The sequence below is a fragment of the Scomber japonicus genome, chromosome 1 (assembly GCF_027409825.1).
Source record: "Scomber japonicus isolate fScoJap1 chromosome 1, fScoJap1.pri, whole genome shotgun sequence".
Taxonomy (NCBI): Eukaryota; Metazoa; Chordata; class Actinopteri; order Scombriformes; family Scombridae; genus Scomber; species Scomber japonicus.
Window position 1 is genome coordinate 35,304,458 of NC_070578.1, and position 27,880 is coordinate 35,332,337.

The 27,880-nt window shown below is 37.8% G+C and overlaps 2 protein-coding genes across 2 annotated transcripts; one reads left to right on the forward strand and one right to left on the reverse strand.

The window, feature by feature from the left end:
* Window positions 1–1,441: 1,441 nt before the first annotated feature.
* LOC128355020 (myoblast determination protein 1 homolog 1-like) lies at window positions 1,442–3,722 on the forward strand. The gene is made up of 3 exons (XM_053315167.1): window positions 1,442–1,984; window positions 2,745–2,817; window positions 3,069–3,722. The coding sequence occupies exons 1-3, from the start codon at window positions 1,442–1,444 to the stop codon at window positions 3,260–3,262; spliced, it is 810 nt and encodes a 269-aa protein (XP_053171142.1). The 3' UTR covers window positions 3,263–3,722.
* A 1,227-nt stretch (window positions 3,723–4,949) lies between these two features.
* LOC128362465 (troponin T, fast skeletal muscle isoforms-like) lies at window positions 4,950–21,824 on the reverse strand. The gene is made up of 14 exons (XM_053323237.1): window positions 21,805–21,824; window positions 21,655–21,662; window positions 18,838–18,954; window positions 14,665–14,682; window positions 13,609–13,629; window positions 12,981–12,999; window positions 12,848–12,893; window positions 10,451–10,567; window positions 9,650–9,727; window positions 9,063–9,176; window positions 8,856–8,965; window positions 7,183–7,273; window positions 5,474–5,514; window positions 4,950–4,986 (listed from the first exon to the last, which is right to left on the reverse strand). Exons 1-14 carry the CDS (start codon window positions 21,822–21,824, stop codon window positions 4,950–4,952), a joined length of 837 nt encoding a protein of 278 aa, XP_053179212.1.
* Window positions 21,825–27,880: the final 6,056 nt, after the last annotated feature.

Sequence of the window (27,880 nt, forward strand, 5' to 3'; positions counted from 1 at the left end):
AACTATCTGATTCTCAAATAAGTTGTTTCAGGTTTGATTTTTACTTAAATATAACCTTTCCTTACAAACATCTTTAGGACATCTTTTTCATATGCAAGTGCTCTTAGTAAAAAATCATTATAATGAGGAAAAACCTTTTATATATTCCCACTTTAATGAGGTTTTCTTTTGCTTTTAGAAATCATCCAGATCCTCACTTTGGTTCTTTCTGCACTGAGACACTTAGTGGATGATATATTTCAGAGAGTTTATATACTGATAATAATCCCAGAGAGCTGAACTTCATTATGTGTTCGTCCTAAAAGAAAGTAAAACTTGATCAGTTCATTCAAACATTCACACACCTTCATCTCAGCAGCTTCAACACTGCTCTGTCACACAGATACATTTCTCATTATAACAGGAAAATGTCCATTACATTACATTTATATTTATATTTTGGTTAACTTGTAAACTCTCTCATTATAAGAATTAAACTTTTCTTTGCAATATGTCACCTTCATGAATGTTCCCTGAAAAATAAAGTAAAATTAGAAACTGAGAAAGTTATCATGTATATTTTAACACATGGTAAAACTAATGAGTTTCATATAATCATAGTCACATTTTGGTTTCAATAAATACATGTAAACTGCAACACAAACTAATCACCTTTAAGAGTTGTGCAGTGAAGTAAAATTATCTTTCTGAACATTTCATTTATCAGTATCCAAATTTGCTTTTGAGTTACAGAAATATTGACAATAAAAATCCCTAAAATATCTTCATGAATCATTTTATTTTAATGCTGGATTCTAAAATTATATTTTTACTTGATCAGAGGAGTGGGAAACTATTTAAAACTTTATGTATCTATTTATTTTTTACAGCAAATGAATTTATTTCCTAATATCTTCCTTGAAAAAAACTTGCAAACTGATCAATTCAACTGGAGAACAACATTTATTTATGTATAATCATCAAATCATCAGACTGAATGATTTGTAAAGATGGAACTGGATTAGGTTTTTTATTGCTTCCTTTTTGTTGCCGTGTTTCACCTCTGTGACCTCAACCCACCCTACACACACACACACACACACACACACACACACACACACTCTCCACACCCCTCAACCTATTGGTCACACACATCCCAGACCCGCCTCCACACAGGCTGACTCCTTTATAAACACCAAACACCGAGCCAGGGCAGCTGAAGTTACACAGACTGGCCCTTTAAAAACACTCCTCTGCTTTCCTCTGCAGACACAGTTCCTACTTTTTCTACTTTTTCACTCAGGTCAGCTGACTTTGACAGGAGACCAATCATTGTCTTTTTCATGTCATTCTCTGTGTAGTTTAACAGATAAACACTGTGAAGGAAACTTTCAGTGTTTCAGAACTTTTGGAGAAACTTTCCCCACTTGTGTCACATTGAGGGAATCTTCTGCAGAGTCCGATGGATCTGCCCGACCTTCCTTTCCCTCTCTCCTCTGCCGATGATCTCTACGATGACCCCTGCTTCAGCACCGGCGACATGAACTTTTTTGACGACCTGGACACCCGGTTGATGCACGCCGGCCTGCTGAAGTCAGAGGATCATCAGCATCATCACCACTACCACGTCCCCATCGCAGAGGAGGAGGATGAGCATGTGAGGGCCCCCGGGGGCCTCCACCAGGCGGGACACTGCCTGCTGTGGGCCTGCAAAGCCTGCAAGAGGAAGACGACACATGAAGACAGGAGGAAGGCAGCGACCATGAGAGAGAGGCGACGACTCGGTAAGGTCAACGATGCCTTTGAGACCCTGAAGCGCTGCACGGCCTCCAACCCCAACCAGCGGCTGCCCAAAGTGGACATCCTCCGCAACGCCATCAGCTACATTGAGTCTCTGCAGGCGCTGCTGAGGGCCGGCCGGGAGGACAGCTTCTACCCACCGCTCAAACACTACAGCGGGGACTCGGACGCCTCCAGCCCCCGTTCCAACTGCTCTGATGGCATGGTGAGTCCGACAACAGCTGAGCAGTCCATGTGCTGCCTCATGAAATGTGAGGAATGTGTTTCGGATATTTATTTTTGGCCTCAGTGCTTAAATAAAAATTCAATGAGTGTGTCTTTAAAATTCAGCTTTTAAAGACACATTTTTGGATCAAATCTTTTTTGACAGTGAAATGTTTTAAAGTGTAATTTAAGAACCTGTTATTTTCAAAGTCAATCAGCTTTAAAATGCTTATATTTAAACTTGAAATTGATTTGCTGTACATTTGTGACAGTTTTGAAACACATTTGAAACCAAAATACAACATTTATTTTGTTTATTAATTGGAAAAATACATTTTGGAAAGCATTCATGTCAGATGCACTGCTGAAAATATATTCATCTCTTCTTCAGTTGTTTTAATTTAGACTCTGTATTGATTTGTGTCCTTGAGTTTTTATGTTTAATTAAAGTTCAGGTTTAATTGAGAAGATACACACTTCAGAGTCACTGCTGCTTTAAACCTGGCATACTTCTCATCTAAGATATCTGCCTTTTTAATCTAAGATATGCTAATAACACACTAAAATGTAAAATGAAGAATTTTACTGATACAGTGGAAGAAATGATGAAAAAGTAAATTTAAGTGTAATATATCTCTTCTTAAACAGACTGTGTATCATTTTCATTTTGTGGAGTGTGTGTGTGTTCCTCTCCTCAAACACTGTCTGATTGATCGTATGTTTGACTTGTTGACTGATTGATTTATCTTTTGATTGTTCAGATGGATTTCATCTCTCCGTGTTCGACCAGAAGTGAAAACAGTGACGGTTCCTACTGCGGCCAAACAGCAGAAGGTCAGTTTCACACTACATTTCTACCTAATTACAGCCTCTTAAAAGCATTTATGTTTACTTTCATATAACTAGTTTTCAATGTCTGCTTTAATATGACTCATTTCAGATGTATTTCTATTATTTCTATGACTATGATGATGATGATTTATGACTAACATCTGTTTACTCCTCTCATTTTTCTAACACGACCAACTCCTTCTGTAAAAATGACACATTTCTCATCATCATCTATTCTTCTCTTTTTCTTACAGACGCCAGTAGCAGCAAACCGTCACTCATTTCCAGCCTGGACTGTTTATCCAGCATCGTACAGCGGATCAGCACGGACCCTGCTGTCGCCCCCCCGGGTGACAGCGTGGTCCCCCGAGGCCCCGGGTCTCCTCAGAACAGCCCTGCGGTTTCCAGACCTACTGATGAACCCAACAGCATCTATGAGCCGCTCTGAACCTGAAGGACCTGAAGGACCTGAAGGACTCGTAATTCCACAAAAACACAAAATCTTTTTCCTACATTTCAAAGGGAGGAAAGTGCAGGTGTAATATTCCCGTCCTCTAACAATAAGTCACAGAAATACAAGGCTTAAAACTGAAGTATTTTTAAAAATGTAGTAGATATTATAACATTGGGTGAAGACTTTTCCACCAAAGTTTGAGTTTGCTCCAGTTTTTAAAACCTCCCTGATGAACTGAAGGCTGCTGCGTTGTGCCATTAATATCAAAACACAAAGAAAAGACAAAGAAGAAGAGTTTTTTGTTCATTGGTTGGAGGACGGTGGACCATTTTGTACAACTGTAAATAAGAGCTGCTTGTTAATAGTAACACATACTGTATGAAGGAATTGTTGTGTCAAATGTTTCTATATATTATTTATGAGTGAATGACATTTTAATAAATACATATTTATATTGTGACTTCCTCTTCTCATTGTAATCCTTCAATGGCTTTCATCTGCTCGGATATTTCCTGTATTATAGAGCTGATCTAGACCTTTTCCTCCTTCACTGACTCAACTTGTAACTTGACAAATTCAGTTATGTAATAGTAGAAAGGTATGGGATCACTACAAATATAAATACAAAGGCAGAGAATAGTGTGATAATAATAAATACACTTATGTATGTTGGCCTCTGAAGGAACGCAAGGTTATCTAGAGGGCTGGAAAAGTGTAGACACAATTGGAAATGGTTAACTACACAAATCATCCCATAAGCTAAATACACACAATGCCCTCAGATCACACAAATCTTACATAAAGCAATAACGTGGTGTCGGATTACAGGAAGAGCAGACGATCACACTGAGCCTGATAGCATCCTGATACACAAGAGCCACAAACTCTGATCAACAACTCGGAGTTTAATGACCAAAATAAAATAAAATAAAAACATAAAGTCTCCTTATTATCTCACTTACATCAAACATGTGCTCTGTTAACCCCATTTAGCAAGCCGAATAGCTGCTCAGCTGCAGAACATTAAACAGCAATATACAATATTATATTCTTTATTGGAGCAGATTTCAGCCAGGAAACTAAAATAAAGGGGATCTCTGATAGCTAAAGATTTATTATGTTTGGAAATCATTTTTTAAAATGTGTTACTATTCTGACAAACATTTATGCCGAAATATCTTGCTCAAAAGTGCTTCTTTCTCTAAATAAAGATTTGAATGTGGGTCTTTTATATTTAGAGTGTGGTCTACAGGCAAGTAAAGTAAAGTAAAAGTTTTGTGTACTTCTTCTTCCACAACCAACACCAACATACTCAATTAGAGAAAGGCTGAAAGTAAGGCCTGACTGAAGAGGCCGCCCCTGCACATGAAGTTAATTAATTATATTGATCATATTGATATATATATAGAGAGAGCATTCAAACTACAGCATACCAGCTGGCGGTTGAATCATTTTGGCATTTTACCATCTGAACCATCATATCACAAACACAGTGATGTAAAACTTTTTTATTCCTTTATTGGATCCAGAAAACACTTTTACTTAATTAAGCAAACACAGGCGGTAAGACATCCAGTTGTTGCCGTAGCACCGGGGGTTGCGGATGTCTCGGTGGTCTGGGCCACTGCCTTGGCCGAGGAAACGAGCGTGCTGTCCGGCCTGACCGGCACCGAGGGGCTGCTCACTTCCTGCGGCGCGAGGCGGCTCCCTTCTTGCTGCTGCAAGGCGCAAAACGCAAAAACAGAGTCAGATCTGCACAATGATCCTTTAGAGCAAAATACCAGAATATTAACATAGCAGGAGGTAAAGTATGTCACTGTAGGAATACCAAAGGAATATTATAGAGTACATGGAGAGGAAAACAGTATTTGATCACTAATGGACCAATAATGATAACTAATGTCTTAATTTGTACTTTCAAACATTAAAATATTAAATTAAATTATAAATAACAATCATTTAAAATTGGTCCATTAGTGATGAAATACTATTTTCTCTCCCTGTATGCCTTCTGCCTTTTCTCTGGAGCTACAGCAGCCTCTAGTGTTCAAGCACGTTAATGAAAACTTTGAAAATACAGATAATAATGATTACTGTACTGTAGTGTGGGTTAGGGTCTGTAATTATTACTAGTGGTCTCTGATGCTATGGTATCTTCACTCACTGTTTATATTTAGTTTCATATTTATGAGAGCATGTACTTACTGTTTCTGCAGCTCATCGATGCGGTTTCTGAGAGAGATCACCTGAAACACAGATAAGTACATCTCACCTGAGTACACATCCAAAAAATATCTAAATACATATACAAATGTTTTTCCTTATTATTTGACTGTTAACGTCAATGTTATCGTTATACTGTATTTATTATATTCTGGCGTTTTGCTTTTTTTGGGGGGTTTTTAAATCCATTTTTCTTTGTATGCATTTTTTTGGGGGGGGGGGGTTTCAGGTTTTTGCAAGTACACTGGCAAATGCTTGTAAAACAAACTTTGAAACAGATATAAATGTGATATAATAGTCTACCTGTCAAAGTGAAAACCAAGTAAAGTGATTTATGTCATAAAATTTAGATTAGCAATTTAAATAAACTTTTAACCACACACTATCTGTTTGACTGTAGTAAAAGTTGTTCCACTTAACAAAATTAAATCATTAATTAACATCTTGAAGGGGACATAACATTTTTTTTTGTGATTTTCTATTTTTTATACTGTTATTATGTTGAAGTGACATCAGATTGTTTCCATTGTATATTTCCGGTCAGACTCAGGCTTGAACGTGTAAAGATTTATTTGAGGAGTTTCCACTTTGAGTAAAGAACATGAACACATATGAAATCCTGCTACTATTGTTTACATAGCCTTTCAAAAGGGGGGGGGGCTCCACAGAATATAAATATAAACCTGGATATATATGCATGATACTGCATGTCTTCTTTAATTTAACAAGGTGGCCAAAATGACGTATTTCACATTACTTTCCCACAACACATAACCTGCTCTGGTAAGTTTTTGCTATCCACTTGCTCCTGCAATAATGTACATTCCCCCACTGTGGGACTAAAAAAGGATATATTATCTTATCTTTACTTATCTTATCCTTACTTATCTTAACTTATCTTATCCTTACTTATCTTAACTTATCTTAACTTATCTTGAATCCATACCACTTTAAAAAAATTGGTGATGTGATTGATAGTGAGACAGGAGATCATGTGGTACATCCCAAGCCTGTCCATCATGGTTTATTTAACCAGAGGAGAATGTGTACAGGTATATACAACATCAAACAACTGATACAGGCGGATGTGTCACTGCCGATAAATCAAACAGGAAATGCTTCGACTGTTTCCTGTAACTGTACCAAACTATCTGTGTCACCGGTGGAGAATCATCTACATACTGTACATCACAAGACAAATATGTGTCACACTGAAGTAATCACACATTCATCATCACTTCCTCTATTTATGAGCATAATTGGCTGTGGTATAATAATTACATTCTGATAATAAAGACACAATAAATAGTTTTATTGTTTTGTATTGTAGTTATATGATTTGTGGTATATAAAAAGATTCAACATTGATCAATAGAAGATGAGCAAAATGTATATAATATAATTTCATACAACCAAGTAATTTAAAATAAAAAGTATAATAAAATCTATTCTCTTAATGATAAGATTTACTTAATAATTTCATAACAGTGATGTTCCTGTCTGGGGAAAAAATGAAGTAGACTTTAATTAATAAGTTTAAATAAATATTATTTATGCTTAAATATGATAATAACATTTAGGCTACTTAATACTTTTAAGGATGTTAAGTTGAGAATAAAGTACATTCATAAAGAAAAAATAAATCATGTACTCATGCCGGCAGTAGCCCCTTATTTAGGTAAGTCACTGACCTCATATCGCTGTCTCGTGAGCCTCTCGTTGTAGTCGTACTTAATGGCCTCCAGGTCGTGCAGCCAGCCCCACAGCTCCTTCGCCTTTTCCCTAACGAACACAAACCAAGAACATTAGACAGTCAACAGATAATCTTCTGATGCAGCCAGGAATCAAATGTTTTACCCCCTAAATGAGTCTTCATCTTAACCCAATCATTTTCAGACTTTAATTGCTATTCCCTCATTATTAGATCAAAATTATATAAGTGGAGCACTACGGTGTTTAATGCGTGTATGTGCTTCATAATAAAGGGTCATAAATATAAAAGGGAATGTGTCTATTGTTGTTATTTTTAGCCATGATAGCGGCATGACTTTAGGAATGGCATTGTCAGTCTGTTTGTCATGGCATCACTTCGGCCCAGACTGAAATATCTCAACAACTATTGGATTGATTGCTATGAAATTACACAGACATTCATGGTTCCTAGAGGACGAATCCTAATGACTCTGGTGACCCCTTGACTTTTCCGTCAGTGCCACCAGCTGGTCTCAAAGTTTTCACTCTTTCAATGAAATATTTCAGCTACTATTTGATGGATTGGGAACTATTAAGTTTGAGTGCAGACATTCATTATTCACAGACAATATAATTCACAGGCTTCTGTGGCCCTCTAGTGCCACCATTTGGTCTTTTAAGTAAAATAACTCTCAGACATACATTCAAGGCCCCTCAAGGATGAATCTTAAAAGACTTCAATCTCCTGACTTTTCATCTTGAACCGTCATCAAAACTCTAAATTTCTGTTTGTCCAATACTTTATTTATGATTATGACCAATTCACTTCTAAACAATGACAAATGACACTCCCATCAACTTAATGTGTACTTTAGTGCAAATTAGTAAATGATAAAATGGTAAAAATTACAATTGCTTAATATCAAAATTATCATTGAGAGCATGTTGACAGTAAAGCACCATGATGCTCATATACAGCTTCCCTGGGCCGCTAGCATGACAGTAGATTGACAGTAGTATTTTTTTAAATCATTTTAAGAATCATTCCTGTAAGTTTCCTAAAATTACTAATCAATAATATTTTATCAATGATGATGATTGATTACTGGGACGGATGCATTTTCCTTCTTTTGATTTTATTGTGAAGAAGATCTTTTAAAAATTTGATATTTCCCATATTGACAGTTAAAATATTTTCCCCTGTTATCACTCATGTGTGCACAATAAATTTTAAATAAATGTATTCATAATGTATTGTATGTAATGTATTCATAATATTTAAAAAATTAAAATTAAAAACAAGCTTCTTCCACTGACAGACGGACCGTTGATAAACAGGAAGTAAAACAACTGAAGATAAATGTATTCATAATGTAAATTGTTAAGTTTTATATTAATGTTTTACCCTAAAACTCAATATGAATGCCTTCTCTGTTGTCATTGCTTTATCTATCTAGACCAGGCATGTCCAAACTCTCCCATAAAGGGCCGTAATGTGTCTGCAGGTTTTGTTTCAACCAATCAGGATCACACATGAGGGTTAGTCACCAGTCAACTGTCTGAAGACTGAGATCAGTTGATTAAATGAGTCGAGCCTGGGGTGACCCTTTATGGAAGAGGTTGGACATGCTTTATCCAGACTATGACATGTCATCTGGTTTCCTCTGGTTACCTCAGACTGTCCTCGTTGAGATTGTCGACGGACAGAGGTTTGATTCTCTCTGCCAAAATCTTCTTCTTCTTCTCTCTTTCAGTCTGCTTCTTGCCTCTCCTCGCTTCAGCCTAAAAACCAAAACACAAAGTACATCAGTGCAAACATCTGAGAAACACATTTTAATATCCCAAACAATGAAAAAACAAAAGAATTATGAAAAGCTACCCGTTGCAGGAGGCTGCTGTAGCCCGACCCCATACTTGTCAGTGCTATCTTCTTCTTGGCGTCATCCTCAAACTTCCTGTGAGCGTCGGCCTCCTCTCTTTTGATCCGTTCAGCCTGCCAAACAAATTTCACAGATTATCATGATTCAACGCCATGACAAGAGGAAAGACAGCAGAAGTGTGGTGCTATTTTTTTCCCCCCCTCTTGCAAGTGATCTAAAAATCTCGTTTCTGCTGCCATCTAGTGGTTGAAGTCCTGAAATTCCTGCAGTAATACAGAAATGTCCTCCATGGTGAGTACACTGACATCACTGCCAGGTTTGGTGAGATGTACAACACACTTGAAACTCTAAACCTGCTTTTCAGCTTGGTGCTAAATTACTTTTTAAATCCGCCATTGTGTTCCCGACAGTCAGAAGCCTTTACTGAAATGTGCGACTAGGCTCCAGACGGGGTGTTTTGTAAATGTGGATCAGATGAGTCAAATCAATTAATCCTTTTGAAAAGCTTCACTACTGTTGAAAGAATTGAAAGAATGAAGTCACCGACTGAGGCTGCAGACAATTTAAGAAGCAACAGCTGCGTTACCTCACGCCTGGCCTGCCGCTCTTTATCCTTCTCAGCACGGACCCTCTGTATCTCGGCTCGCTCGGCTCGGCGCTTCTCCTGAACGCACAAACCGAACAACAGCATCACAATGAAGCAGAAATTAAGTTAATGTTGTAGCCGTCTGGTGCATTTTCACTGGTTTTAATGGATCCTTAACCCTTTATAGGACACTCATTGAAAGGAAGGAAGGAAGGAAGGAAGGATGGAAGGAAGGAAGGAAGGAAGGAAGGAAGGGAAGGAAGGAGGGAGGAAGGAAAGGAAGGAAGGATGGAGGAAAGAAGGAAGGAAGGAGAAGGAGAGGAAGAAGGAAGAAGGAAGGAAGGAGAAGGAGAGAAGGAGGGAGGGAGGAAGGGAAGAAAGAAGGAAGGAAGGAAGAAGAAAGGAAGATAGAGGAAGGAAAGAAGGAAGGGAGGAGAGAAGGAGAGAGGGAGGAAGAACAGATGGAAAGAAGGAAAGGAAGGAAGGAAGGACGGAGGAAGGAAAGAAGGAAGGGAGGAGAGAAGGAGGGAGGGAGGAAGGACTGATGGAAGGAAGGAAAGGAAGGAAGGACGGAGGAAATAAGGAACGAGGGAGGGAGAAAGGAAAAGAAGAAGGGAAGAAAGAAGGCAGGGAGGAAGAAAAGGAAGGAAGGAAGGAAGGAAAGAAGGAAGGAAGGAAGGAAGGAAGGAAGGAAGGATATTTTGGGATATTTACAGAAGTTACCAAATATAATTATTTGCCCAATAAAGGGTTAAGTCATAATTTGCATTTATAATCAATCTGTTCTGAGCCAAATCTCACAATTCTTTCTTTGAGAGCAATGAGCTCCTCTTCCTCCTGCTTTCTGTGCTCGAAGTGAGCATCGATCAGCGACTGCAGCTCCACCAGGTCTTTGTTTTGACGTTTCTTCTGGATGTCCTGTAAGAAACAAGAAACACAAGACAGTGAAAGTCAATGAAAGCTAATAGTAGTCGCTGCCAGGGTTATTATAGTTCTGACATTTTCATTATTTTTTATTTCTATTTAGTTTTTCAGTTTGCTTTTTTTGTTTCAGTTTAGTTTTAATGAGTTTAACAAGTGATTAAGTAGTTTTAGTTCAGTTTTTATTTAGTTTTTAGTGTTTCAGGTATTAGGAGGAAAAGCTTTGATTAGTAGTAGCTGTGAAGGATGAAATAATGCTGACACTGTGTTTGTTTATCTCAGAAGTCAAACGGAACACAATACAGTTACCATGGAGACACTGAACACTATACAGTTACCATGGAGACACTGAACACTATACAGTTACCATGGAGACAATGAAAAGAAAACTACAACTAAGCTGATTTTATCTGCAATTCACTTTAGTTTTAGTTTAGTTTTTATTTTGAAGGAATTGACTAGTTTCAGTGAGTTTAACAAGTGATTTAGTAGTTTCAGTTTAGTTTTTATGTATGTAGGCTAGTTTTAGTCTTAGTTTTAGTTTTTTCAGGTATTAGGAGGAAAGCTTTGATTAGTAGAAGCTGTAAAGGATGAAATAATGCTGACACTGTGTTTGGTACTAGCCTGTTATCTCAACAAGTCAAACTGAACACAATACAGTTACCATGGAGACAATGAACACTATACAGTTACCATGGAGACAATGAAAAGAAAACTACAACTAAGCTGATTTTATCTGCAATTCACTTTAGTTTTAGTTAGTCTCGCATTGTTCATTGTAGTTTTTATTTAGTTTTCGTAGCTTTTATTTTATTTTATTTCAGTTTACTAAATTATTTTTTCACTGCTAGTCTTAGTTTTAGTTAACTATAATAACCCTGGTCCCTGCTTCCAAACACTTTCATTTACACTTAGCTACAGTGTAAATCTGATTGCAACCTGTCTTGATTAAAATGTTTTTTCTCATACATCAGTGATGAGTTTTGTCTCTCTTTTGTCTCTAAATATAGCTCCTTTGTGTGACTGTTGCGAGGTATTTCCTGCCTCATGTTCTGGCCATGACAACAATTATCCAGTTTTAGGAAACTCTATATTTAAAACTTTATCAGATATCTTGTTACAGACAGCAGAACCTGACCCACTTTCACTGTGGCAGGGATCACAATCCTTTTAGATGAACTCTGTTGAACTGGAAACACACACCACATCCATCTAACACTATGTTGCTCAAAGATGGACATATTCCCTTTTTTTAATCTATGCTGTTGATTTTAACTTGCTGTTTGTCATGACATGCATACATTTCCTCTCTAGACAGCACTGAAGGCTTTCTGACTGGACCACAAGTTGTTGCCACAATTCAACTGGACTCATTTCAAGCCGTCCTGTTCTGGCGGACTCGGTTTTGTTGACGTGCATCCAAAGTGTGAACCAAGGCTGAGATGTGAAATGTCTGAAATTCCTCTCTGTGCACTATACAATGCTCTATATTTAGCCTCTGCCATCTGGCGTGTAAATGTATCCACTACTGTGTATAGGGCAGTAAAAATTGTAGTGTGGCATGTAACATTATTTTTAGATGATAATCCCAAAGTGAAATGTGTTTATGAATTCAAAAACCTACCGATGTGTGACTCTACAGCTGTGATTATTCAAAATGATGATGATTTAGTAAGAGGCTGAAATGTTGATTTACTATTTAATAAAGAGAAGTGAATGAGGGAGTCACATTAACCTTCGTCTCGTCCTCCCGGGTCAAATTGACCCCGTCTGTTTTTACTGTTTCTTCCTTCCTTCCTTCCTTCCTTCCTTCCTTCCTTCCTTCCTTCCTTCTTTCCTCCCTCCCTCCCTCCCTCCTTCCTCCCTTCCTTCTTTCCTTTCCTCCCTATTTTCCTTCCTTCCTCCCTCCTTCCTTCCTTCCTTCCTCCCTCCTTTCCTTCCTTCTTCCTTCCTTCCTTTGTTCCTCCCTCCTTTCCTTCCTTCCTTCCTTCCTCCCTCCTTTCCCTCCTTTTCTTCCTTCCTTCCTTCATTCCTCCCTCCTTTCCTTCCTTCCTTCGTTCCTCCCTCCTTTCCTTCCTTCCTTGACTCAAGGACAACAGGAGGGTTAAGGAATATTTCATCCAGTGCAGCGGTGCGGCTCATTGATGTGTTTAAATAGTTACATTACTTATCACATTTTAAATAGAGTAACTAGTAATCTGTAACTTATTACATTTCCAAAGTAACCTTCCCAACCCTGCTTATCTGTTTTTAGATGAATAACAGTCAACAACTTACATCAAAGTCTACTTTCTCGCCATCGGGCATCTTCGGAGCGGAGTGTCTATTGAAGGAAAAAATTAATATTAATATTACAATTTACTTTACACAACATGAAGTTTCAGTCAGAGAGGTCAGAGAATTTACTCACCTAACTTTTGGCTTCTCCTCTGATGTTTCAGCATAAAAAATAAAAAAAAATGGAGAGAACAGAGAGAACAAACTGTTAGAGACGCAAACATGGAGAGAGACGCTGCTGGTTAATCAGGGGGATGATCCATGTGGACAAGCTGAGTGGTTTCACACCTCCAAGTAGATCATTGTTGTATGAGTGTGAGTCTTTCTAACATCAGAAGGGGGGAGGGGTGGGGTGGCTGATTCCTATGTGTTAGCCTTACCTTTTGAGTACTGTAAGTATATGACGTTACCTGTTTTTAAGATTCAGTTTCATGGTGTTAATTTGTTGGTTGTGCATTAGTGAGTAAATCAAACCAATATAATCTGAGATGTTTCAAGTGCTACTCAGGATCAGTACACTTTGACATGAATCACCACATAAACTACTTCATTACGAGCAACACTTAAAACACACACTTCTGACACTAAGTTGGACTGTGTAATTACTGTTAATTGATATGCAGGGTACAAAAAAACAAACACAACTAGGACTTCAACGGAAACAAATAGCAAAGTTTGTGACCCTCACACTGAAAAAACAGACAACACAGGAAGTAAAAGGCAGGCAAAGAAACAGCGACTCAGCAGGAAATACAAACTACCATCTTGATCTCCGTCATCCACTGCCAGGACACATTTATGTAAAAAAGGAAAAGAAGCAGAGATGAGCAGTGTGGCCCGTAACCATGACGTATTTCTGAATCCTTCACCCTGTTCCTCCACGTCACCTCCGTCACCGGCTAACCATCAACTTTATCAAACAGGGTTAAAGGGGACATATCATGCACATTTACAGGTCTGTATTCATATTGTGGGGCTCTACTGGATTATGTCCCTGATTAACAGTTAAAAACTCCTTATTTATCTTATACTGGCTTTTTATGCAGCTGCTCGGTTCAGCCTCTGTCTGAAACAGGCCGTTTTAGGTCCTGTCCCTTTAAGGCCCTTTCTCCAGTGAGCCCACTCTGTTTTAATTGGTTAGTTTCTGGACGCTGCCTATCAATTAATCTGTTGATTCTTTGGTTGATTGTTCTATAAAATGCCAGAAAATTATTAAAAATAATCTCAATCACGGTTTCTCCAAGCCTAATGTGATGCTCTCAAGAATTTTGAATTTTTTTTTTCTTTAAAAAATTCTTACAATGATAAATGGGTTATCAAAATAGTTGGTGATTGTCTATCAATCAGCAAATCAATTAATCAACTAAATATTGCAGCTTTACATCGCACTTCCACCAGCTTTAGAGGCTGCATAAAGGAACTATAAAAGTAGGATTTCACTTATTTTTCTTGTTCTTTTCCTCAATTTAAACTGCTAAAATACATCTACACTAGTTCGGACAATGTGAATAATCTTAGCAACAAAGGCTGTGGAACGGACGGCCGTTTGTGAGCTCAGGCCTCTTTTATATAAGTTCACCTCAAGTTTTGTAACTTTAACATGTAACGTTTAAAATCCAACATTATAACAGTATATACACTATTAAAAATCACAGACAGCATTGATATGTCCCCTTAAATTCCTACCTTTCTGCATGTTTGCTTGTGAGAAACAAGCAAACATGCAAACAGTTTGAATTGTTCATGTGTGAAAGACTCCCTGATAAACAGATAAAAGCTCCAAACAGAAGAACACAAATGAATCCAGATCAACATACCTTCCTCTTCATAGGCGTCTGCGTGCAGCAAGCGTCCAAAGCGAGGGCAGAACAGAAATCATTAGTGATTGGACTTGAAGGAGGCAGCCTGTTCCTGTCCTCTTTCTGATGCACAGCTTATGAATCACATTTACTAAACTGGGGTGTTTATACTGTATATCCTTACTCTGCGGACAATGGCAGCCACTGCACAAGTCCCATGTCATGCATTGATCCTGCATTAACACTGCAATGTTTTATATGGAGAGGACACTGCATGTCCTCCTGACTGCATATTAATAAGGATGTCAAAAAGTAAAAGCCTTCAGATTGTGGCCCTTATTTCGCTGTCGTGGATCATATTTATTAGCTTTAATTTTCTATACTATATGGTAGCTTATAGCTAGGGCTCTTAGAGCTCTTAGCTTATGCTGCTATAGACTTAGACTGCCGGGGGACTCCCATGATGCATTGAGCTCCTCTCTCCTCCTCCCTCTCTCTCTCTATCCATCCATCTATATCCATTAACATTCATGTACTATTAATGCATTCAATAACTTAAACTTCTTGAACCTATTGAAAATTTCATATTGAATGCAGCATTGTTCAGAAACAGTGGTTTTATTTGTGTTGCTCTGTCCTCCCATACAGAGCACTACTTTCATGCTGTAATCTATCATGTTCATGGTCAGTGCTCGACCAATCCAAGAATAATTTCACATAGTTAGATCACTATTTTCTGACAGCTGCCCTTAAGTGGTTGTGACTATTGAGAGTAATTACGGGCCAGTCAAAGCAGCGAAGATGGAAGTAGCGTCTCTCTGTAAAATCTCCAATAAATGATTCAGCCAACAAATTGAGTGACTGTGACACTGGAGACGGTGATTTACATCCTGTCTCCTACAACAGTAAATGTAATTAGGTCATAAGAGGAAAGAGCTGTGTTTCTCTGGCACTAAAATTCAGCCCGGTGCTCTGCCTTAAAAAACAAAACAAATTTATTATACTGTCAGTCAGGATAAGTGGTTTGGAAAATGGATGGATAGATGGATATTGTCATTTAAAACCAAAGCACACTCTATTGTTAAAGAAAACAGCAAAAAGAATCATCTCATGTATTGGTCTTTTAGATCAGTCGATACGCTGACAAACTGAGAATAAAATAACTTTAAACACCAATACATGAGATTAATCTTTTTTCAGCTATGTGCCTTTTCCCTGACTTTGTTCTGGAGAATATAGATGCAACAGATAACCAAACACTAATGTGAATCAGTGTGTTAGCATGGCACAGATAAACTACGCATCTTGATCTCTTAAGTTATGCGAAATGAATGACTAAACCTTGTGAACTCTAGTATTAGATGTGGTGAGAAAGCAGATTCCAATGGCTTTATTTTTTGTCTTAATGTGAACTAACTAGACAAGTATTTTTGGCTTGTTTTGGACTCTCTCTCTGCTATCATTTGGTCAGCAATTGTTAGATGCTTTTCCTCCATGAAATGTATCAAAACTTTTTCCAATCTGACAGTGCTGAAGCAGGGAAATCAAAGCATTAGTTCAGTCAGCGTACATTAAAGTCTGGGACTTCTACAGTGGCTCCATCTGTGTGAAACAGTTTACACACATCATAAAAATACATTTGAACAAAAACAAACATTTTTCATTGGTGTACTTGAATAGACAGGATGATTACTTTGCATCACAACACCCCACTGTAAATGCTTTAGAGAGCAGTTTGCCAGTGTCACTCTTCATCTACACACAGAAAGAAAGATGCTGAAGATGGAGTGAAGGGAGGCAAAGAAATGGCTTTTACATGACTGGTAATTACCCATCATCCATTCTGTTGCAGCCTCAAAAAGGCAAACAGTGTCAACAGTCATTAACAACAAAATGAGACACAGGAAAGAAGAATTTTAAGGCTTTGGATGAGGCAAACCAGTAGATTCATGTAAAGGCAACTTTTTTTTTCTTCTTCTTCTCCCTTTCAACATTTATATGCACATAACATATTCATAACACATATGTGACATTGTGCAGTAATGCTGGAAACAGGACAAAATGTTTTGCTTTGAATATGTGTAAGCTAACACTGATGCCGATGTGATAACTACGGACATTTTTATAAAGCAAAACTCAAATGTTTGATGCAATCTATAAAACAAAGGGTTCATGGCGGTTCGTCCAGGAGCCCAAACAAACCCTAAAAAGGCACCAGAACCATACTAAAGTGCACTGGGTTTAGCGTGCTTCACTGATCCAGGAAGCCAAATATAAATGATGTAACCAATGCTTTTCTGAAACGTTGATGAGAGTAGGGTAGTGGTGTATCCAGATGTTAATGCAGCTGGTATGTGTGCTAACATAGATTTTAAAAAAATGGGAGTTTTTAAGCACTATAAACACTGCTTTTGTGTGTATATATAAAGATAAATAAATAATAAAGACTTTCTATTCTATTCTATTGTATATTCTATTCTATTCTGTTCTATATTCTATTATATATTCCATTCTATATTCTATTCTATTCTATTGTATATTCTATTCTATATTCCATTCTATATTCTATTCTATTCTATATTCTATTCTACATTCTACATTCTATTCTACATTCTATTCTATTCTATTCTATTCTATATTCTATTCTACATTCTATATTCTATTCTATTCTATATTCTATTCTATTCTACATTCTATTCTATTCTATATTCTATTCTACATTCTATTCTACATTCTATTCTATTCTATTCTATTCTATTCTATATTCTATTCTATTCTATTCTATTCTATTCTATATTCTATTCTATTCTATTCTACATTCTATATTCTATTCTATTCTATATTCTATTCTATTCTATTTTCTAACCTTTCAGATTGATGCAGTGACCTGCGATACAGCTGTGTCTGAGGTTAATCTAAAACATGTCTTCTGTGCCTGACTTCTGACTTTAGTTTAACATTACTGTGAAGCTTCTTGGCTTTGCAATAAAAGGGTAAAATATGTTTGTCTAATACACTGTGACAGCTACAGGGTTAAAGGAGGGGTTCACAATTTTTCAAGCAACAGTCAGGTGCCCAAATTAACATTGTAACAGGGTTTTGTAACAGATCCCTTCTCTTTTTGTTACTATACTTCCACCACAGCTCAACAGGGAAGCACAACGAGGGGGTTTGATGCTAAAAAAAACTGTAAATGTGAGAAAAAAAACCCTTTCAGTGTTCATTTGGGCTGTCATCTGTTGTTTTTTGACAGATTTGAAAAAATTACGAACCTGTCCTTTAATGTAACTTACAGTAGATATTAGCAGCAAATTAAAGCAAGCTATGCTTCTAAATCAGATGAACAGCTACTAGACATGTAGGGTTATAACAATAATCTGTTCCTGCTTGAATGAATCCTGAAGCTTGCTGTTGTCATACTGGGCAGTTACGAAGAGGAAGTAACTCCAGTGGAAAGGGCTAAAGAGTAACTAGGCTAGTGAACCGCAAAAATATCAAACTTCACAAGACAGTGAGCCTCGCATTGAGTCTTAATGTAGAAACAACTGGAATAAAAATCTGCCTATAGAGTGGGAAAGCAGCACTCTAGAGTAAAGTGTGGTGCAGAGACTTGACAATCACTTTATCTCAAATGGCTTTCATGGCCGACTGGCAGATTTTTGTTCCTGTATCAACATTTTAAAATATTTTTTATGAAGATTAGAGTTTCTACTCATTGCCTCCATTCCCTCAGAGTTATATATCACTTTGAAACCAACATTATTTAAAATCTATTTAAATTATCTTTCCACAGACTGTGAGTGGACTCCTTTCCTTGGTTATTTTGGGGTGGAGTTTAATAAAGAAAGCATTGCCTATAACACATATTTTCAAGTAGAAAATTAAAAAATCAGGAGTGCAACATTGCAAACTACAATATTTTTTTTAAATTTTCTATCACATTTAGTATTGAAATAGAAAGAATTGAGCTTTAAAATAGAAATTACATTTTTGTAGCAAACATATTGGAGGAATGTAAAATGTAAAAGATGAGCAAAGCCTCAAATGGGCTTAATTGTCATTTTAGACTCAATGCTTTGACTTGTCAAGCTGGATACTTTTGCAGCATGTTGGTGTCGACAGGACTGACTATCCTACAGAGTGATGAATGTCCTGCAGGAGAAGGGTGAACAGACTGCCCATGCCACGTACCTTCCTCCTCTGGCTCTGGTTCTGGTTCTGGCTCTGGTTCAGGCTCTACCTCTGGCTCTGCTTCTACCTGGGCCTCCGCCTCAGGGGCTACTTCTACTTCTACTAGCTCCTCCTGGGCTACGGGCACGCAGCATGCACCAAACCGCCGGTTGAGGGAGGGTGTCGGAGAAGGCCGTTAATGAAGACCACAGACATGACAGAGCCATTAGAAACCAAAAGTGAGAGATTACTTTAGTTACACAGAGGATGGATGGGTGAGCGATGTACAGCACTGCTGGAGAACAGAGAGAGAGAAACAGGTGATGATGAGAGAGAGTCATGTGACCTTATTCAAACAGCAGTGGAGATGGAGCTACCTGAAGAGTAGCTAGGTTTGTTTTGACTCTGTCCGGACCCCCGTTTAAAGCAATGGTCCTTATGAATGCAGCGTATGGAAGATTAGAGCAGCCATAAATAGTCAGATAGGTAAACTTTGTTAGGTAAACAAAAATTGATTTGATCCATTTATGTCGACTATTACTGACGAAACTTTACATTGTGAACAAAAAATAAAATATAGTTATAGCCATGGAAACTAACATTTGCATTTACAGATATTTAATTGTTTCGCCAACAAAAATGCTCGTCTGTTATGATATTTTTACTTTTACTACTATTTTTACTCAGACTGGGTATAACTACGCAATATCTTGGGCATTGACCGAAATAAATCGATACCAAGTAGTACTGTATCGAAACGTCTCCCATCAAACGATACCTACAATCAAACCTTTTTGCACCCAGAGATAGAGAACATTACTAATTGTATGGACTTGCTTCTTTGATTAAACGTGACATGTGATTGGTCTACTGCCACAGCAGCTACAACCCGTCTGTGGTGGTGAAGTCGTGGTGGATTTTAGTTAACGTGCTTAGCAGTTCAGCAGCCAAGATGCCTCCTAAACGCTCTAAAGTGTGTTTACACTACACGCCTGTTACACCGGATAAAAGACAGAGCACTAAATGTGTGATGGGTATCTAATAAAGTACTCAGTTGATATCAGTATCACTTACTTACTTGGATAGGTGCTGGTATTGTAATGTTTTAAAGTATATCGAGTTCAACTGATGAAAAATGTTCACACAGTATTACGCTTGAGTTTTAATAAATGTAACTTATGTGGAATATTGATAGTTTGATGTTAACAGTTCTACTATGTTTTATTTGTGTATGTTATCATGTTTTAGATTAATGTTTGGTTGGATTTGATTTAGTTGTGGTGCTGATTTGTTTTCTTTTTTCATTTGTAAAGCAGCTTGTAGGCTAACATTGTTTTGAAAGGTGCTTTAAAGCTCATTATTATTTTTATCATCAGTATTACATTTATCTTTAGAATATAGAAAGGAAACTTTAGGAACACATTATCAGAAATACTAATTATAGAAAACCCGAAAAATAAAAAAGTTAAAGAAGCTGCTAGAACAGCTGACTGCTAGCCGGAAGAGATTAGCTAGCTAGTTGATATCAATACAGCGCGTTACGGACAGCTAACATCTTGCTAAATGTATTCTATCATCAGCAAAGTCTCTTGTGATTTTTTTAGATTAGCGTCTCCAGTTTAATGAGAGCTATCCGCGTACATTTCCACCTCCACTGTTTAAAACTTTGATGTTGAGTGAATAAGGTCAATGACAGTTGCATTGATGTGACATTTACAGATGATAACGTGAACATGTCACATGACAAGAAAATCAATGTATAGAGCGTATAGGAGCTCAGTCACATTTTCTTCTTAACCATGTGATCTAAAAAAAGAAAAACATCACTCAGTCGGTAAAAGTTACCCTTAACTTAGGAAGTGTTTGACTGACAGCTGCGTGTTAGTTAGCTTTCTACCCAACCACAATGAAATCACAATGACATCTTACTCATCTTCCTTTTTGAACAGAAAATTAGATAGATCACTATTTGGACGAGTAAGTGATGAGAAAAAACGTCTCCATAAAAACTGTTAAAAATCTATAAATGCTATTTTTAATGTAACTGAGGGTAAATAAAGCATCAAGGCAGATGTACTGTATCTAATAACCAAATAATTCTTAACCAAAATAAGGTTTTCACTCATTTCCTGCTAACAAACCCTGACACCCGAATTACATCTGTGCTAGTGTATAGCCTGCGTAGAAATCAGATGTCAATGTCAAACACTTTAAATTAGGGGTGCAACTCAGAAGCTGATATATTAGTGCAATGAAGAAAAGGTCTGAAATATGGAATCGATTCAGTCGTCTTTACCTTCCTCATCTTCAGTTTCGGAAGAAAGCGTGGAGAGAGACAACAGAGACACAAATGGTAAGGTGTCATTTCATAATTACATTTAAATATCTCAAATCAAATCATGCAAAAATATATAGGTGACATACTTTTACTTTATGGACTTCCAAATATGTACAAAATATAGGGTATAAAATATTAATATGTATATAGTAGCAGTGCATTTCAAACATACTTCCAGTGTATTAAGAGTAAAATATCATTAATATGCGATGAAAAGCAGCTTTGAGATGATGAATGGTTTACTTTAGTGCCTTTACTAAAATTACCACTCAGAGGTGACACGACATGAAGAAAAGGGGGGAGCTAAGTTTGTCAGGTCAAAGGTAAAAGGTCACATTCATGTATGTTGTGTACTCAAAGCTTTTCAAAGTCAGTAAGGTGTGAGGTGAAGCTAAACTACTATATTTAAATACAAATACAAACATATTAAAGCATCATATGTAAGAAGTTTGGATAAAGGCATATAGCTTAAATATGTAGTTGTAGTGGTGGTCACTTACCCTCGTACCTGAAATATAAAAAAAAGAAGACATTCAGTAATCAATCAAACATGAAATCCCTGCTGACAGTTTCTTTTATTGAAGTTAAAACTCATCACAGCACATCAGACAGCTGCGTGTGTTGTTATTGACAGTGTGGGATTGACTTACACTTCCTCAGTGTCAGACATGGTGACAGCAGACTTCACACCTGAGGGGGAAAGACAGAGAGCCTGATGAGACGGCAAGGTTGAAATAGCAGCAGAGAGACTGTGTGGATATGAAAAGGTTAAGAGTTTGATCTGCACAGAGACACTGAAATGTTCCTGCTACAGTTTACTTTGAAGACAGAGAAGTTGTTTGAGATGCTATCTGGCAGCAATAAAAGTAGTTTAAGGATCAGTTTTATTTAATAGTATTTATATTTTATTTTATTTCAGTCGATCTCCAAACCAAACTTTAACTCAAAATATAAGATACAATTTGCAGCATCATTATAAACCTGCTGCTTCTTAAAACAATAATAGTCTAAAATGGTCTGCCAGTACTTTAAACAATCATCAAAACACACTTATGACCATTTTGAGTATGTTCATATCACCCAAATATTTGGTCTCTATACATTTTCTTAAATTGAAGTATTCTTTAACAACACTTGAAATGATTCCCCAGAATATGAATTTGATAGTACATACAGTACTGAAATACACATCTACTTTAATGTAGTACAATCTTCATCACCAGCAGCATCTGTATATTTTTAGGCAATAATCTGTCACTTCAAGACTCCGAGGAACATTAACCTGTCCTGGTTTAATCATCGATACAAAACCTGATGCAAAAAAGTCAAAGCTACAAGCCTGAGTACATAAAAAAGGATGGAAAGAAAGAAATCACCTGCGACTCCAGAGGAAGGTTGGTGAGACAAATCTAATCACAAAGCTTAAAACTGTGTTGCATGTACCTCTAATGATAAAGTGAATCTATAGAATACACTTTGTGCAAACGTGAGGAAACATTCAGTGATTTACAATCTTAGTTTCTGTTTCTGGCTCAGTTGTGCATTGATTTATGTTTGCTGTTTATTCCAATTTGCAACGATACACCAACGTCTGACTGGTATCTGTGTTATAGCTGTGGTCACTGAGGGTACAAACAAGCCATACTCACAATCTTCTGTCTCTTTTAAGTTGTTTGAGGATATTAAATGCTATGGCCAAATGTTTCGTTAGCTAAATGAAAGTAAAGCAGCAGGTTTTATCGTCTGTCCTGAAAATGTCCCCACAGCTACAGTCAATTCTCTGTGTGTGTCTGTCCTCAAATCTCAGTAATTTGCCAGAAAAGCCCATTTACATTGTGATTTTGGGCTGTCAGGGACCAAAATTGAGATGATATGAGAGAAACATGGTCAAATCTTTTGTCATCAATCAAAAATTGATTGAAATTGATGACCAATTTGGATTTTTGGTGACCAAAAACAGGCAGAATTCAACATCACTGCTGCTACCAATGAGAATATGACATTAAGTGATGATACTGGCCAGTGTGTCATCTTAATAAATGTGTTTCTATTAAGTCGGCTGAGATATTGACAATGATCTAGTGCTCAGTATCGACCAGATTAAGGAGGTGATGGTCAAAGTACACATCCCTCAGCATCAGTGTAGAAAGTAAAGAACATGAAGCGCAGATCTCGGACAGCTCCACCTGGTCGACGGACACCACCAGGTCTGTCAAACAAGAGACGCTACACTTTCTTACCAAACTAAAACAAGCACCGCTCCCCGCAAACATTCTCACAACATTCTGTAGAGGCACAGTTGAGAGTGTGCTGACATACTGCATCCACACTTGGTGCTCCAGCTGCAATAACAGTGACACTAAAGCCCTGCAGGGTGTTGTCGGGGGAGCAGATCATTGGTGTCTCCCTATCATCTATTCAGGACCTCCACCAGACACGATGCCTTCACAAGGCACTGAACATTATCGGGGACCCCTCACACCCTATTCACAAACTCTTTGATCCTCTGCCAACAGGCTGGAGGTCCCTAAGTATGAGAGACTGTTAAAGAGCTTCCTCTCACAGGCTAGCAGACAGATAATCTGACTAGCAGCATAACTTCATATAAGACTCTTAATTTGAAAATTTTACCTGGCTTTTTTTTTCTTTTCTTTTTTTTTACGACTTTCATATTTACTCTACTATTGTTTTAACTATTTCAACCTCTCATTCAACACATCTCAGGCTCAGGGATTGTGTTGCAACAATGTTAATTTCACTTGAATATCGTGTTACTCATTATGCACCATGATCCCAGAGAAATGCTCTCTCATTCGGCTTTGTGCAGAGATGTATCACCAAATGACAAAACGTTTGATGTGATTTTGATTTGATAAAAATTAGGGAAAGAACACACTCGTTCTCCTTATTCATCTCTGCTATCGTATACTTTTCTTATTTCCATCATAGTGCTACGATTCACCACACAATTAACGCACAATCTGACAACCACACACATATCATTGGCATCAGGGTGATATGTAATAAATATAATCATTGTTGTTGCACAGTATAAAGGCGCCTTCAGCACGACCTCAGCCATGTAGTCTTGTGCTTTGGGTGCGAGTGAATCATCTAAGGGTAATTTTTCCAAATATAACAAAAACAATCGGCAAGGTTAGATTTAGATTAGGACTAAGTAAGAACATATGTTTCTCTGCAATTTGTGCGAACTGATCCTTTAATGTGTCAGGCAGAAACAGTTACACCATTCATCATATATAGTATGTCACTGGCCCACCGAAGCTCACGTCATTTAACTGATGAAACTATGATTGCTTTCCTGGATTCGACAACAGTTTTCACAGATCATAAAAGTTTCATATAAATATGGAAAAAGCTCCTCTAATCAGCCCAAGTGTGAAAATGTTCCTACAGTTTATGTTGAAGCTCAGCAAAAGTCTCAACATCATTGCCAATTAAGTACAGGAGGGCGAGGAGCAGCCCTGTTGGAGCCAGCCGGTGTGGGAGGATTTCCACTCACTACTCTACATTCATCATATTTGATATGTATACATATATATAAATATAAATATATATATAAAGTGTCTTTGGATGACTCCTTCACACTTTGTGGTGGGCACAGCTGCAGAGGACTCAGAGGATTAGTTCTAGATCATATTTCTACCCATCAGCTGAGGAACGGTGTCCAAATAGCTGCTTTAATCCCTCGGCTCGGTCCAGCGGGAGGATCCCCTGCAACCCGTCAGCCAATCGGCATCAACCTCCAACAAACGAGCTCTTTGATCGACTGACAGCAGTCTCACCTCTGTGCATCACTCAGTGCATACCAACACTTCAGCACTCAGTATATTTAGTGGACGGCCACTTCATTTATTCAGCATGAGACCCCTGAATGCTGAGAGGTGTTTCTGAGTCTTTCTGAAACTAAAACTCGGTGCTGAAATCAAACGTCTGATGACGCAGGTGAAAAAAAAAAAAAAAAAGCATCCTCGATTTAGATTGAAATGCTATCACTATCTCAAAATCTCATATCTCTAAAATGTCAGGTCAAACACGGTGGCTTTACGAGTGTATCAGTTTAAAGTTCAACATACTGACGAGGTTACAGATTTTGTAATTTGTATATATTCATAAGATTTAGAGAAAAAACTGTTGCAGTTATTGTGCAGGAGAGGCTGCAGGTAGAGCAGAAACATCTCCAAAAATTCAAAACATGAAGCTAAATCTGTGAGCATGCATGGGAGAAATGTACAGATGTTGACAGACAGATGCCAACATACTTATAAATAACGATAACATGTGAAAAACAGAGATAATATACAAGGAGCAAAGGAGAAGAGGAGCCAACTTTCTACCATGGAAACAATAATAAATACCTGAAAAGAACAATCTGTGTGATTTAAGGATCAAAGAATGATGCAAAAGAGTGCAAGGAAGTATAATTAGTAGCTGTGACTTCGGAGGTGTGCATGTTGATCTGTGAGCTACGAGCACTGAAAGCCCAAAACTACATTCATATTGCAAGAGATGGTTTATATGCAGAGCAGCCATGTTCAGTACTAAAGCAGGAGGTGTGTGTGTGTGTGTGTGTGTGTGTGTGTGTGTGTGTGTGTGCTATTTGGAAATGAATGTGAGTGAAAGATTTTGAGGGATATATGTAAACTGAAAAATTGCCTCAAAAGTCCATAAATCACCTTATATATCAATTTATATATACTGTTAGAAACAAAATGAAAGAGGAAGGAACAAGATTAAAACTATGAAAAGAGCAGGATTTCCATTTCTCCCTGAAATTTGCAGCTTTCTTTGTGTTTGGACAGTCTGAGCTGAGCATCAACATCACATAAAGTAACTTAAACTGATAAATCATGACATATACTATCTATCTACCACAATTTACTATTATATACTATCTAATATATATCTCTGCTATGCCATCGTTAACTTGTCCCAATCCAGAGCTCCTAACTTTCCCTCCATCTCTTCATATGATGATATATGTCCTTAAAGAGTCCATAAACATTTTCACAAGTCATTTTAATTTTAAAGCTTCCGAGCAAAATACACAAAGTGACATTTTTATGAACCTGTTAATCAAACTGTGGCGAGGAAACTGGACTCCGGCTCTTGACTGACTGTTAACCATTCCAAACATAAACTACACATGTTTGACATGTTCAGCCGCAGCACAACACGTCTACACATATTTCAAACGTCCCTCCTGAGGTTACAGAGCTGCAGCATCGGAGGGGGAAAACACGCTGATATGTGTTTTTGTCTTTTACAACACCTGATGCACATAGACGAAAAGAAAAAGAAAGAAAAGAGGGGAAAAAAACAGCAAAATCCTTAAAAAAGAGTCTTAAAAAGAGAAATAATTTGTCAGAAAAATGATGTTATTGTGCCGAGGAGTGATTTCAGGTCCGTCATCTTACCTCAGAGAGGAAAAGAAGCTCCTCCAACGATGAAGATGAACTTCTGAAAGAATCTGAAGGCTGTGCTCAGAGAATAAGTCCTTGTGTTATAGTGAGACTTGAGCTCATCAGGCCCTTATTGGCTGTGGGATGAGAGAGAGGTGTGTGTGTGTGTGTGTGTTTGTGTGTGTAAAAGGTGGGGAGAGGAGGAGGAGGGGGAGGAGGAGGGGGAGAAGAGTGATGACCCTGGAGAAGGAGATGGATGAAATACTGCGGATGGAAGAGGAGGGCTCAGGTTTTGGAAAGGAGCAGCTGAGAAGCTTCTGTTGCTAAATTTACGGTGATAGAAGGCTGAGAAGGGGGGGGTTACACACCGGCTTGGCATCCAGACAATGGAGCGAAAGTGTGTGTGTGTGTGTGTGTGTGTGTGTGTGTGTGTGTGCGTGTGTGTGTGTCAGACACTTCATCAAACAGTCAGTCAGTCAATCAGTCAGACACTCAGTCAGTAGATCAGTAGTATAATAGAATAATAATAGACCTGGACAAAAACAGTCCAGTTGCAACCAAACTTTATTTTAATGTGACTTTTGGATCAATAGAAATAAATAAAAACATATATTTAATTAATGGGATCTATTCATTCAAACCAGTACTAACTTGATTTATAGCTAAAAAGTCTGATGTCTGATGATGGAGCCAAACAGCTTGACCCAAAAAACAATAATTCTTGCTCTGTTCAACATCCTTAAAGGTATAAAATATACAGAGTTGGCCTGATAGTGGTGTGTGTGTGTGTGTGTGTGTGTGTGTGTGTGTGTGTGTGTGTGTGTGTGTGTGTGTGTGTGTGTGTGTGTTCTGGGGTTTCTGCAGCAGTTTTCACACACAGAGCACCAGTCAAAAGTTTGGACACACCTTCCCATTCATGTCCAACATTTTGACCGGTACTGTATATGGGTCTCGACTCTGGCAGTGCAAATATCGGGTTCGGTCTCATTTGGTCTTAATAGTGGGATTAGACCAGAGTCAGGTGTCAGTTTAAGACCTGTGCAGGACTAGTTTAGCCAGTGAGCTCCACTGCAGGCATCTTACTTCACTTCAGCAGAGAAGAGCGAAGGATCTGCAAACAGACTGTAAAAGAAGGGTGATTTTATTTTGTGTGTGTGTGTGTGTATGTGTGTGTGTGTGTGTGTGTGTGTGTGTGTGTGTGTGTGTGTGTGTGTGTGTGTGTGTGTGTGTTAAAGACAGTTATAACATTGAAAAGTACTTAAGGCAAGACAAGGCTAATATATTTGTACAGCACATTTCTGCA

Bases quoted from the DNA above. Each gene is read 5' to 3' on its own strand.
- LOC128355020 (XM_053315167.1), top strand. From the start codon at position 1,442: ATGGATCTGCCCGACCTTCCTTTCCCTCTCTCCTCTGCCGATGATCTC. The intron at 1,985-2,744 runs GTGAGTCCGACA...TTGATTGTTCAG, and splicing joins CCAACTGCTCTGATGGCATG to ATGGATTTCATCTCTCCGTG. The intron at 2,818-3,068 runs GTCAGTTTCACA...TTTTTCTTACAG, and splicing joins CTGCGGCCAAACAGCAGAAG to ACGCCAGTAGCAGCAAACCG.
- LOC128362465 (XM_053323237.1), bottom strand. From the start codon at position 21,824: ATGTCTGACACTGAGGAAGT. The intron at 5,515-7,182 runs GTCAGTGACTTA...TCTGTGTTTCAG, and splicing joins TCACGAGACAGCGATATGAG to GTGATCTCTCTCAGAAACCG. The intron at 4,987-5,473 runs GTAAGTACATGC...TGCGCCTTGCAG, and splicing joins ATCGATGAGCTGCAGAAACA to CAGCAAGAAGGGAGCCGCCT.